The sequence below is a fragment of the Conger conger genome, chromosome 14, assembly GCF_963514075.1.
Source record: "Conger conger chromosome 14, fConCon1.1, whole genome shotgun sequence".
NCBI lineage: Eukaryota > Metazoa > Chordata > Actinopteri > Anguilliformes > Congridae > Conger > Conger conger.
The window spans coordinates 12,564,785-12,579,859 of record NC_083773.1 but is presented as its reverse complement, the minus strand read 5'-3'; the positions used below and the strand labels follow the sequence as shown (position 1 = coordinate 12,579,859).

At 42.2% G+C, this 15,075-nt stretch overlaps 1 protein-coding gene across 1 annotated transcript in view; it reads right to left on the bottom strand.

The window, feature by feature from the left end:
* The window catches only part of suclg2 (succinate-CoA ligase GDP-forming subunit beta), a 112,409-nt gene that overhangs the window by 60,300 nt on the left and 37,034 nt on the right, over positions 1 to 15,075 (bottom strand). The window contains exon 3 of the mRNA XM_061220909.1: positions 1,031 to 1,130. Within this exon, the coding sequence (XP_061076893.1) occupies positions 1,031 to 1,130 (100 nt within the window). The remainder of the gene's footprint in view (positions 1 to 1,030; positions 1,131 to 15,075) is intronic.

The following is a 15,075-nucleotide window of genomic DNA, read 5'->3' as shown; positions in this document are numbered from 1 at the left end:
TTTGGTTTTATCCTGTTTGATATGTTGTTGAAATCCACCCCAGTCAATGGAAACTCAACTTGATGTGGTTCAAAATGCTGTACTTCAGGGTTACAATGGCAAATATGAGGTTACATTCTCATGAACAAATCCCTCTTATTTGATGAAAACTATAACATCTTACTGTAATAGCCACTATAAAAATTTACATTGTACCTGGTGATACCAGCTAATAAATACTCAACAAATTTTTTATTTTTTTTTGTAATTACTTCTGGAAATGAATGGTCAATTATGGCCAGCAGCACCAACAATTTGGCACAGCACTGATAAGCCACAAAAGGCCCAGTACAGCGTTGAATAATAAAAATTATACATATATTTTTGATATAAACACAGATGTCGCTGTGCTGCTGTCCATGATTTCGAGCAATATGACCGCCGAGTTGCTTTGTAAATAATGCCTGACGTTTGGTGTTGTTCGATGCTGACTGACATAAGTGCAATTATTGCCACGTGTCTACATGACCTCAGCCTGAAGTGGCAATCTATTGACCAGTAATTTAAGCTATAAAGCGGGATTTGTGAAGTGTATGGCACAATAATGGTAAAATAACCACATGCCTGCCTGTCTGTCAGAATTGCAAGAGTTTGTATAACTTGAGCCAACTTCTAGAAATGAGCACATAAGCTCAAACACAAAGTGGCTCACAGAACAATTCTTCACAATCTGAGGAGAATAAATAATGGAATACTCAGGGTGGCCATCAGGGTTGACTGGAAAATGCTAGTTACAACATTAAACAATATTGTTTAGATCACAATTAAACCTTATTTAAGCACAAATTTTGTCAACAGAACATTCACTTTAGGTTAACGTGATAATTAATCACAACATCAATACCATAAAATAACATTTTTGATTACCACACCTAATTACAACAGTTCCAGTATTCCTTTGGAAAAGTAATAGGTGGTGCAGGTAGACTCTGTTCAGACCCTTCTAGAATAAATAAAGAAAATGCAGGGAGTAATAGTGCACCATACTCACTCTTTGGTTAAGTGCACCCCTCCTTTAAGGCCGCTGTCGAACACGCCCTTCCCCCGCCCTCCTGCCAGGATCTGTGCCTTTAAAACGATCTCCTTGGCATCTGTAAAGGGAGGAATAAAATGGCAGCAGAGTGAGGAGCCCGTTCTCCAATCAGTGCGTTATGAAGGAGGCCATTACCCAGCTCCCTTTCCTCTCTTAAATGTCAGCTCACTCGCCCATGGCCCTGGGCCTCCATTAGCTGCCCCCCGTCTGGCAGGGTGCTGGACGCTGGGTGGAGTGGGGTAGGGTGGGGTGGGGTGGTACTGTACTAAAGGTCCTCCTCACACTCACTGCCTCTCAATGCAGCCCACAGGCCTGTCCTGGGCTACTTATGCAGCATACTGCCCCCTGAGTGAGTCCACCAGCCCAGAGAGCATGAGAACGAATCCACCACCAGTTAATCTCTCGCACAGATATAGCCTACACGCAACTACACACGTGTTCATGCACACGTGTGCACGGATACACGAGCACATGTGCTGCGTGTGGAACAAACAAGCCCATGTCATGCAGCAACATGAGTGGCTGCACATAAACAAACACAAACACAAACACACACTCACATACAAACAGAGACAGACAAACGCACTCTCTCCCACACATACCACTCACACACTACACACACACGCACACACACACACGCACCATGGACACAGAAACACAAGCACACGCCCAAGGCGACTTGCTGCATGGGTGTGGAGTGGCTGAATGTAGCCGTTCCCCCACGCAGTACCTCCTGGGCAGTGGGGCAGGGCGTTTCACTCTCCGCACAGACAGCACTACTTATGGTGTCAGATGGGGTCAGATTATACTCAGTTTCACTGGCTCTTTCTTGGCAAGACCTGCAAAGCTGTAGCTTCTTAAGTGCTTTGTCTGTATTAAAACTGCACTTCAATAAAAAACAAGCACCATGCCAGGCTGAGTAACTTGGCTATAGTTAACACCACTTTAAAATAACACGGTTTGATGGCCAGTTCGTTTTATTACATAATTTGACAAATAAAAGCTGACACTCAAGTGACATTCATGTTTATTCCATTACTAATATTTTGTATGGACCGCAAGTACAGTAAAGACCGCAAACTCAGTGTGTAAGCTAAATTTAATCTGTTTACTCAGATAGTGCCTCGTTGGCCTTCCTAAAGAAGCTTGAACGGAAAACAATAGGAAATACAAAGTGTTCCATCACTGGCTGTTAGATGAGCCACCTATACATATTTAAACAGGGGTGCTGACCTTACGCCAGGAGTGAATGGCAGTGATTGCTGGAAAAGCGGAGAGCATCCGGCTAAAAGCTTTGCACAAGGATTGAATTCAGCCCTTGGAAAATGACCCATCAGAAACTAATGAGAAGACTGGAAGTGAAAGCGGGAAGCCACTTCTGTGTGTGCTTGCGTGCGTGTGTGTGTGTGTGTGTGTGTGTGTGTGTGTGTGTGTGTGTATGAGTAAGTGAGAGTGCAGACTGATTTGGGAGTGAGGTAGCAGAAAGAGCAGATAGAGAGATTTGGGAAGAGATGACAAGTTGATGTAATTGGATAATTGGGAAGTACAGACAGTGTTGGGAAGTACAGACAGTGTTGGGGTATAGCTAGAATGTTGGAGAGTACAGACAGACCGAGTTGGGGAGTACAGACAGTGCTCGGGAGCGTTGGGGAGCATAGAAAGTGTTGGGGAGTACATTACATTACATTACATTACATTCATGGCATTTGGCAGACACTCTTATCCAGAGCGACATACAGTTGATTAGACCAAGCAGATGACAATCCTCCCCTGGAGCAATGCAGGGTTAAGGGCCTTGCTGAAGGGCCCAACAGCTGTGCGGATAGTGGCTACACCGGGGATCGAACCACGGATCTTGCGGGTCCTAGTCATGTACCATGTACCTTAACCACTACACTACAGGCCGAGTACAGACAGTGTTGGGGAGCACAGACAGTGTTGGGGAGCAGAGACAGTATTGGGAGCATTGGAGATAGAACATGACATGAGATACCATTTCCCCTCCTGAGCACCAAGTAAATGAAAGTTGAACTTATCTGCAGTATGAATTTCACCATCCGCACCATTAAAACAAGATCAATGGAAAAACTGTTCTGCCTTGTGCATGGTATAGCCAAGATCATGTTCAGCCACATTCAGATTATACCTAAAATAACTGAGGATTCTTCTGCCAACTCATTAAATTCAATATAGTGGAAAAAGTACAGTCTGGGTGCTAACTAAATCATAAGGGCACACTTTGTAGCCAGAAATATAAAAAATGGTATCCAGTAACAGTAAAACAGGTGCTTATACTACTGAACTAAATCGGATGTTTATGATTTTAGGCGTTGTAAAGACTGTTCAGTCTGCCCTTCGCGGTGCTATTGTCAAAACGGCCTCACACCTGCTTTCAATACTGATGAATGTGCTACAGCCCTACTGATGGATGTGTTACTTACTGTAAGAAAACTAAATTTATATCCTGACAACCTTCAACATAATTCACACCGGATGTTTTATGGTTTTATTTACACGGCGAAGAGCACCTAAAGGTAGATTCAATATTATTCCTGAAGCCCTCGGACATAGATCCATCATGTATGCTAGAACAAAAGCAAGGGCTTCTCGGTCAGTCCCGCCAGATCGCATGCAATTTTTTTACAGGTACAGGGGGGAAAAAGGGCTAACAATCACACATGGGTCTAGACCCATAAGGAAAGCCAGGTCTTATTGTTCCTTATCAAACTATACAATAGCCAGCTTTCCTTTGGGAACCTCAGGGTGAGGCCTATATGTCTTTTGAGTCTAGCTACTTAGTCGTCCAACATTAATTTTTTACCAGTCAGCCAGTTGTACTGCCTTGTAAGTTGTACTGCCTTGACTCTCCCCCTTTACCTGGCGGCCATTTTGAAGGCACAGAAAAGCAGCAGTGCCCTTTGTGACCACACTTCACAGTAAAGCGAGAGCGAAAACCATTTTCATAGTCATCAATATTCAGCTGCGCTAAAGCACAAATGTCCCCAGAACGGCCAACCATGCTAATGCATATTAATATCATCATCTGCCAAAGGACAGAGGCTACTCCATCACAATGGCCTGCAGGAAGATGGCCGACAGGTATGAATGTTCATCTCTGATATGGATTCATTGGAGGAAGAGAAAGCCTTAGAGGAAGGATGGAGGGCTAAATCCAGTTGATTGCAGAACAGCCGATATATCAGTCATTTTGTGTGGGTTTAGCCATACGGAAACCCTCCCATAGCAGTCTAAGGAGGAAATGGGAATGGAAGAAGATACTATCATGCCCCAACACCACTCGCACCACCAGTAAATCAAAGCTGTTATCAATGATGTGGTGTACGTGAAAAGGACATTTTATTGTCGTGAAGCCTGCTACATTTTAATTTTTATTATTTCATTGCGTCATCCTTGGTGGAAATCTCTCAATTTCAACTACGAATTACACGGTTTTTGAGCTTACATGAGGGATAGAGGCACTAACCCTCACCTGCTGACCTGGAGGCCCAGTACGGCAACTAACGACAGCGCGCTGCATCTCCAAGATATATCAAACGAACCGGCAAACCACGAGGTGGACATGTGCTTTCATGTGCTGAATATCTCATGAGGTCACACAAAACACGAGGTTATTGAAATGCACAGCGGCGAGTTACTGAGCGGGTGAGAGCGTTCTCACGAGGTGCCTGTGTGATGTCTTCACTCTGGGAACTCATCAATCGCCCTTGTAAAACTGATCTTTTAACAATGCTTACCATCACAGCTGTTCCGCAATATTACTGACACAGCTGCTGAGAGCGAGAGAGAGAGAGATAGCGAGAACACAAGAGAAGCATGTAATCACAGTCTACAGAATATACAGAACTGCGAGAAAAATATTTTACAAATACGAAATATATCTCCCTCAATTCAAAGTAATGACTGACTGACAGTTTATCAGTCTCACTGGGGGAAGACACACAGCACTGGCCGCACAGTACGATGGCAGGAGTTCCAGCCTGAGAGGCTGTGAACAGTCAAATCCACCATCATACTGTCCCTGGGACGGGGACAATAATCTACACTCAGTGAGCACTTTATTAGGCAGGCCTGTACACCAGCTTCTTAATGCAAATATTTAATCAGCCAGCAACTAAATGCATAAAAGCATGCAGACAAAAGCTTTAGCTGTTGTTCAGACCAAATGTCAAAATGAGGAAGAAATGTGATCTCAGTGATTTTGACCATGAAATGATTGTTGGTGCCAGACAGGGTGGTCACAGAATCTGCTGATCTCCTGTGATTGTCACACACAACAGTCTCTAGAGTTTGCAGAGAATGGTGCAAAAAAAAACAAAAAAACATCCAGTGAGCAGCAGTTCTGCAGGAAAAAATGCATTGCTAATGAGAAAGGTCAAAGGAGAATGGCCAGATTGGTTGAAGCTGACAGGAAAGTAACGCAAATAACCACACATTACAACAGTGGTTTGCAGAAGAGCATCTCTGAACACACAACACGTCAAACCTGTGGACAGGCTACAGCAGCATAAGACCAATAAGTCTACATAATAAGTCTAACAAAAAATAATACATAGTTGTTGGCACTATTGTTTTATGCAAATGGTCACTTTGGAAATACTGTGCCGATGTGTGGGTCATGCCAATAAAGCTTATTTGAATTTACGAATAGCGAGAGTTTACACACCCTGCTTTTGGTAGAAAAAAACGAATCCGTTAATACAAAAATAGTGATTTCAGTAATGGCGTCTATTCCTAAAGCACTCACAAACGTGCAAAGGTCTCCGAACAACCCAAAGATAATATTATTTAATCGTTGAGTTTTGAGAATGACGATCCAAAAACTTTGTTCGCACCCAGTGCACCTCCTAAAGACACAACAAGAAGAGCGCCACAGTTCTACCCGTGTCCTTCCACCGCAATAGCAACAGCAGTCTCGGTGAGACAGATACCCTCAAGCAAGACATTTACAATTAATGAGCACAAATGAACTTGAAGCTTATTTACTAATGACAGCAGTCAGCGCTGGCTTGTTACTTCTGCTTCAATGTTCATCTCATTATTGCTCACATCCTCTTTTAACAATCTGAGAGGATCTTGCCAGGGGTTAGAGACGACAGAGTTAGTGTTGTCTGATATTTAATTAAGCCATAAAGCACGGCTCGCTGGGAGTGCATTAAGGAACGTGCTGGAACCTTCCGGCCAATACAGGCACGGTGAGCAGAGAGGGTTCCCTTTCCCTCCGTGCCACGCCTTAAACGGCAAACCAGCCAACCGAGAGCTAAGCAAAAGGCACAAGAAAATGAAGATGAAATACATGCAAATGTGAAGAGAGAAGCTTTTATACAGTATAATTCTTAAAATATAGTCATAGCCGTATACATAATTGTTGCTGTGTTGGACCTGGATGTCCGATGGCTAAGAGGCTGTAGCTTGTCTATGAGAAATGTACAAGTAGGCGGTGCTGCCTGAACACATCATTAAAATGGCAGCCCATCACCTTCTTAATGTTAGGCAGATGGCTTTGCGTACCATTTCTGATTTCAGCTCTGGTTTCATCTGGCTGGGGACCGACCCTATAACCTTCCAAAGGTCGACTTCTAACAGCTCCTGCATACACTAAAGCAGGTATAAAGTCATATTAAAAAGAAGTGATTAATTCCTGAAAAATAATTGGGGAAAAAAGGGATACAAGAAGTAAAACCACATGGCTCACCAAGTTGGTTAAAAAAAGACTGTCAGGGTTGTAAAAACAACCAATACCTAAAACTTAACTCTTGAATATTTTTTTATTTTATTTTTTCATGTCCCCGTGTTCACAGTGGCATTAGATATAAAAGTTAGTAGTCCTATTAGCATGCCAATAAGCATCATGTACATACTGGCTACGGTAAACACTGATGCCTCTGTACACGTACAAACTTGTGCTGACATTGCAGAGGACAGATGTCACTTTGGTTTCTCCGCGCAGCATCAACACATGTATCGAAGAATGCTCTGGGACGCATTTCTACATTAAATAATAGCATTTACTTGACAGGGACAGTGTGTGTTCCATATAAATAATTTGTACACATTACTGCGTATGTAAAGATGCCAGATTTAGCCGAGCAGCTCAATTCAATCTGTAATCCCTGGGCTAGCTAGTAGAGATAAAATGACAGAGAATAAATCTTAATTCAATAATATATATAGATGTCCTGTGCCGAATTAAAAAATATACATAACAGAGTTGTGGGTTGTATTATGTAAGGAAGAGGGAAAGAGCAGAAAGAGGAACTCTAGGATAAAATAACCCATGAAAATACGATGGTGACACTAGTGATTTGCATCGAGTCCGTTTTGAGCATATCTGAATTTAAAGGCAAGCTGGCACAGTTCCTAGTGTTCACCGTAAAGTGCATTCCATAAATGTGTCTCCCACTGAAAAAGCGGTCTGCTAAATTTGCTTTGCCTAAGGGGCACTATAGTCACCTCTCATGGTCGACCTTGTCCTTTTTATTACCTCAATTTTTTATTCCTGATGGGATGGGGGTACATTTTCTTTAAAGATGTATTTCCATCTTTGATGTCTGACGGACTGACTGACTGACAACAGACAAGCAGAGAGAGAGACAGACAGAGAGGGACAGACAGACCAGGAGTTGAAGAATGTGTAGGCCTATATCTATACCTGTTATTAGTGGAAGTTGTTTTGCATGGCATCTTCTCTGTACTAACATAGCAATGGAGAAAGGTACATTTCAAGTGCAATGTCTTACAGTAAATTCTTAACCCTCCTACTATGTTACGAGTTTATGACTGCTTTTATGTTTGGGGTCAAATTGACCCCAACAGTTTAAATAAACAGAAAAATGTCGACACTTTGGGTGTTGGCTTCTTATTGTCTCCCAAATGACCAGCTTTTTATCCATAAATATGAAAAATCTATGAGAAAAATCTCATTTTAGAGCCTGAGGTACAGCAAGTGAAAGTTTGGCACCTTTATAGGAAGGTGCCAAAAGAATCATCCACAAAGAAATCTGAGATAAAAATAAAAATGGCTGAATATTTTCTGACATTTTATACAGTTACAGAGGGTTCAAAATAAGGGCACATAACACATGCAATTTTGGTACAGTACGTATTTAATAACATGCAATAATTCCCACCAAAACAGAACATTTTAAAAATCATACAGGATCGAGAAACAGGTTTTTAAGAGATGTCAAACACTGAATGGGGTCAAATTGACCCCAAACATAATAGGAGGATTAAAGGTACTGCACACTATCAAGCCATTTCCCTTCAGTGAAGAGGGCAAATATGATTTTTGTTCCCTGATTGTTGGTGTGGATACCAAAACTATTATCACTTCTAATAAGGCACAAACTATCTCTGCACTGAGATGCCCCAACTGGGTCAACCTTGACAGCTTGCTTTCCTAAATAAATGGTCACTCAGTTCCAGCGTACAACATGAACCACTACTCCCAAACAGCCAAACGTTTGTGGGGAATTTTTGTTCAAATTCAGGAGGTATGGCCAACTGAGGACTGGTTTCATAACATTACCTTACATAATTAGCATTCGGCAGGCACTCTTATCCAGAGTGACAAACAACAAAGTGCAAAGTGCATACCCATAACCAGGGAAGAGTGCGCTGAAAGACCCTGAGAGGGAAGTACAATTTCAAGTGCTAAGGCTACAACAAAGATAAGGACTCGGGCCCATTTGATTAAGCTGACAATGGAACATATCAAAAAGCGTTTCTCGATAGCACAAGGCGATAGAATGATTTACACTAAAACAATACTTAAAATAAAGGAAAGTAGCAAAAATACCATCCTAGCGAACACAAGTTATAACAAGTAGTGACACACTATTGACTGAAAAAAAACTGAAAAAGAAACAATTACCAATCAATTAGAGATTACAGGGAGGTAGGGAGGGGTGGGGAGAGGTGCAGTTTGAAGAGGAGTGTCTTTAGTCTGCGCTTGAAGGTGGTCAGAGTCTCTGCTGTTCTGACTTCTATTGGGAGGCCGTTCCACCACCGTGGAGGCAGAACAGACCGTAGTCGTGAGAGGGAGGTGGAAGTGAGGAGAGGGGGAGGCACCACGTGTCCTGCGGTGACTGAACGAAGAGGTCTGGCAGGTTTCATATCGAAAGTTCTGCCTTTGATTTACACGATATGTAAATATGTAAACTACTTACGCATACATGCATTCAGGAGCTTCTGATGATCCTCACTCGGCATACACTGATATATGCCTCCTGTCATTCAGGCAAACTGATACGGGCAGTGAATCACTGACAGAATGATTGAGATGTCTGCTTCCAGTGCAGAGGCCATTTTAGAGCACTCCACCATTTGCATTTTAAGAACTGCTTGAGAAAGCAGAACATCAACATCACTGCATTTACCCTGCTCTCAAAGCATGGGCGATCACGTTAGTGTGAGAGCTAGAATCATGTAATTGTTATAACCCCCCCAATACCATTCTAATCTGGAATGGGCATCACAACACAATAGAAAATACACCTGTTCACCTACTTATTCATGCAATTCTCTGATCAGCCAATCATGTGGCAGCAGTTCAATGCATAAAATCATGCAGATATGGGTCAAAAGCTTCAGTTAATGTTCACATCAACCATCAGAATGGAGGAAGAAATCTCAGTGATTTTGATTACGATTGTGGCATGATTGTTGGAGCCAGATGGGCTGGTTTGAGTATTCTCGTAACTGCTGGTCTACTGGGATTTTCAAACACAACAATCTCCAGAATTTAGAACAGAAAGCTGAGGCTGCAGTGGGCACAGGCTCACCAAAACTGGATAGATGAAGACTGGAAAAATGTAGCCTGGTCTGATGAATCTTGAATCATCAGGCATATAGATGGTAGGGTCAGAATTTGGCACCAACAGCATGAATCCATGGACCCAACCTGCCTTGTGACAACACCCCAGGCTGGTGGCCGTGGTGTAATGGTGTGGGTAATGCAATGTTTTTTTTGGCACACTTTGGGCTTGTTAATACCAATCAATCATCGATTTAATGCCACAGCCTATTACAGGGCGGCCTGTAGCGCAGTGGTTAAGGTAAATGACTGGGACACGCAAGGTTGGTGGTTCTAATCCCGGTGTAGCCACAATAAGATCCGCACGGCCATTGGGCCCTTTAGCAAGGCTCTTAACCTTGCATTGCTCCAGAGGAGGATTGTCTCCTGCTTAGTCTAATCAACTGTAAGTCGCTCTGGATAAGAGCGTCTGCCAAATGCCAATAATGTAATGTTATGTAATATTGGGCATCCCTTCATGGCCACAATGTATCCATCTTCTAATGGCTACTTCCATGATAATGCACCAGGTCACAAAGCAACCCAAACTGCAAGTCGACTCAAACTGGTTTCATGAGCGTGACAATGAGTTCAATGTTCTTCAGTGGCCTTCCCAGTCACCGGATCGGAATCTAATAGGACACCTTTCTGTCCAATAAACAAACAATCTTAGCACACGCGAGCCAATAATGTAATGTAATGTAATGTGGTTTTGTTTAGAAATCATGCTTTGCTTAAAAAAAGACAGTGTGAAACGTAACCATTCCAAACCAAAAAATGCAACATTGTATCAAGTGAACTATGTGCATGAAAGTACCCTAAAACAAACTTCAATGACTTAAAGACAAATTCATACAAATCAGAAGCCATCTGTTTTACTGGCAATGCCAATAAATAGTTTTAACATTAATTCTGAAGTAAATATTAAAAATAATAATATCAATGTAAATGTAAACATGTCGGCCAGGATTTAGACAAAACAACAGCTGCACAGTTTATTTAGAAATAAATGTAAAAATGTTGCCTGCTTATAAAGAAAAAAATAACTTTTTTTAAATTTTAAACCCTGCAGATAAACGTTACCGAAACGATGCTTCTGGTAACTTAATCTCCTGGTCCATTGATATATGACCTCTGCCTTAAGCCAAAACCTACTTTATGATGCAAGGGTGAGATCATAAGCAGTGCTCCCCCTATGTCCATAGTGGTAATTACACTTCCTGTTCACTTTCATAGGCAGTTGACAAAAGCTACGGTGTAACAACTGGATATTTCCGTAATAACATTTTACTGTGATATAAAGTAATGAAGTTTAAATAACCGTTAATGTTTTTTAACAAGATATATTATGATATCGATTAATGTCCCATCCCTAGCAGATATGCCCAATCGTAAAAGTGTCGATAGTACACTATGCACAGTTAGCCGTACCACTACATTTGGATAAAGGTCTACAGACCAGAGGTCTACAGTCTCTCATCGCTCACTAGCGATCTCTTCTGTTCGATTGTGTGGCTGCAGCCTGTCTGTGCCATCTGTGCGTGAAGTGTAGTGATCCAACAGCATGAAAGAGTACCTCAGCTGGTGTGCAGTGAAGAGCACTGGCAGCAGTGGAGAGTGGGGGTTTGGCTTCGCTCCCCCAAATTGATAAACAGAGCTGAAGCATTACCAGCCGAGAAAGATATTGGACTCCAAAATAGGGGAAAACAAATCTGAGTTAAAATGCATTATTTCTCTCAGCCAAGATGAAAGCCCTTCCAGTGTCAAAGTGGTGCATTTTTAGACAACGGAAAAACAAAAAAGCAAAAGTTTACGCGTATGAAAATGAGGTGTGGGTGTGGTGGTAATGACATGAGAAAAGATAATAACAGTAATGATGATAATAATAAGATAACAGAATATGATCATGCCAACAACGGGCTCCGCAAATAACCGGGATCTTTCAATAGGCAGCACTACATTTTCCATCCGCTAGATATCATATTTAGACCTCACCAAAACAACATCACCAGCCTCTAATTACCCCACAAACACAAGTCTGCATGTTGAAGTGTAATTCTCACTGAATAAACCCCCCTAAAAGGCTAACAAGTTGCTGTTAATTTCACCCAGCCTTTGTATCAGGAACCTATCAGCACTTGACTCAGCCGAACCCTCTTTAACTGCCTCTACGTCGATGGCCAAAGGAACTGAGCCTGCTGATGGCCGGGACGACAGCTGGAAACTACGCAACAAAAATGGACAGCTGCGATCCGCTGGAATTTGACCTCCTTTATGTTCTCTCTGCACTGTTTTATATTACATAGTATCTTTCATTCTACCCATACTGTGATGTAGAGGAAATCACGCTGGTCCCCCCCCGCCTAATGATACCATCTCTCTCCGGAGCGGAACAGAGGTGGATAAGTGGTCCAAGACCTATAGTGCCATATCAAATCCTTCTGTCACTGCAAAGATGACAGGTGATTCCTTGTTATACAAGTCCACCTGGCTCCAGACACGATCCCAGATAATGATTTCTCAAGAGGTAGCCTTAGCACCGCTCAGCACAGAGAGGAAATGTTGAAATACGCCTGCGATTCCCGGCTGCATTCCCTCCGCCAAGGACGCCTGACAATCCGCCCGCTGTGAAAATTCAAAGATGGAAACGACACAATCAATGTTGAGATGTCATTGAAAGGCCTATGAATAAAAAGGTGAGACTGCTCAAAAGGTACAATTTATCTATCCGCGACAATAGGCCTACTTTAGCTATTTTACCATAGTGCCACTCCACCGTTGGCCTTCTGTCCCGTGTCTGATGGAATTCGAAATGGTTGATTTCACAGAAGAAAAAGATCTAAATGTAAAATAAAAAAATCTTATTTTTTTTACATTTTAGAAGTATGAGCAATATTGTAGGCACAATATATGTTGAAGATAATGTGCAATAAATGTGTGTTCACCTTACAAAGGTAGCCTAATAACCCGTAAAAGTCTTTGAACATTATACATATACCCTTGAGATGTCATTGAGAGCCCATAAACCTACTGAGAGTGGGAAACTTGTTTTACATAGAGCACATTTTGCATCCTGTGTTGAAAGGCCTTTTCTACATCTGTATGATGTTCCAGTGACTGTAATGTTACATTTGAATACACAGGGCTTGACAATAAGAAGTGCCCACTGTCCCAAGGCCACTATGAGATTGGTTCTGGCCAGCTGATTGATTGGTCACTTGCCCAATTGGGCCAGTACCCTAAGTAAGTCTTATCTGGGCTTATCAATAAAAAATGTTACAGCTTGATCATTCATTAATATTTGTACCAGTGCTTTTTTCCACTAACTTTACAGGTGACCTTTCTCTACTGAAACTTGCTTATCAATAACAAATGTGACAACTTCATCAATCATTCATTTCTGCATGGATACTTGCTTACAAATAACTAACCTAAGCCTGAGATATTCATTAATTGTTTAACTGACTAACATCTCAATTAGTTGGCATATTTATGAAATGGCCATGTACTGAAGTAAGATTACAAAATGATAAATTAGTTGGGTGCATGGCTACTGTTATCTGCATTTATTGCCAGCAAGTTAACAAAGCAAGCAATTAAAAGAACGAATTAACTAGACATTAGCTGACTATATTATCACTTCTCAAATCATTTGTCAATTAAAAACCTACATATTTCACATGATACTCCATAACTGACCAAAACGATTTCTAAAGAGAACCATAAATCGAAAAGGAAAACTTGAACCACATTAGACAATTAGTTCAAACGATTTTAAAGGTCTTTATCCTCAGAGGTAAATCAGTCTTGCTAAATCCGCCATTATATTAGCAAACTGCCAAGGGGCAAACATGCAATAAGCCAAAGACACTCCTATTAATTAAGCCACAAAGTCCAGCCCCTTACTTTGGATGTGAGCTATCGACCATCAAACCAGCAAACGTTAGTCTGGTCACACCTCTGCATTGTGCTAAGGTCCATGCACTAAGACACTAAGAACATATAATCTCCAGTCATCAATGACTTTTAAATGACAGTAGGGCATTTAACCACTTACCATGACTTTCCAGATGCTAGCCTCTCCCATTTGAAAGGAGTTTTGGAGATCTTTTAAGGACTGTGATAAATTCATAAGAGTCAGTCAGAAGAAAAGTATTCTGCCTGTCTTCCATATAAGTCACCTTAGACCACCCACTGGAGAAACTGTGACTAAGGGCTGCTTAGCAGACCTGAATGGACCTCAGAAAATAAGAGCAAGAAAAAAAAAAAGGGATATGCATGTACACAACCAGGTACTAAGAGCAGGAGAGAGGAGGGGAGGGAAAACTATGGCCGCGTGCGTCCGCTACAGAAAATGGAACTTGTAGATGACTAATAAAAGACTTTTGATGAGGTGCTCAGACTCAAAGAAGGCTATTGCTTTCTGGGCCTGGCAGTGATTCATCTCTTTTTAACAATGTAACCCCGGCGCAGATGAGGGCTGCAGTGGGAGCTAAAAGCACCTTCCTCCTTTCAGGCTGGAATTATTACCGTCCGCGCGCGGGAAGCGGCTCCGCGGCACATTCCTCACAGAAGCTACGGGCTCGGCATGAGAATGAGGCCGTATGAATACCATCAATTATCAGCACTTCTGTGTCACAGGGACTTCAGCGGGAAGGAAGCCGCGTATTCTCCGCCCCGTGCCGTCAACATTCTAGCAAGAATATACTCTCTGTCAAGATTAAGCCCCCCCCCTTTACACCTGAAAACCACAGACCCCTCAGGTGACCAGGGCCCACAGTGGACTACTAAAATAACTCCCTATGTGTCCCAGAGGAAGCGCCAGGGGGTTGGTGGTGTTGGAGGGACAGAGAGTTTTTTGGAAGTGTCCCTGCTGCCTGGGCACGCATGCTGCTGAAACCAACCTTGCGCAAAGACGAGTTTGCTTGCGTGCCTTCATCTTCCCAGAAGGCACTGATATTCCCATGTAATTTTGGGCTATTGAATGCTATTGAAGTGAATTAACTTCAGGTGTTGATGCATATCCTCTGATACGAACACACACAGTAGCAGGACAAAATATAAAAATACCTGTAAAACAGAAGCTCTCTATCACTGATAAAGTGGTCATCCCTGCATCCACTGCATCTTTAAAAACGATACCAGTGGAATGAACTATCGTAATGTTAGTCTGAAATTAACCCATGTG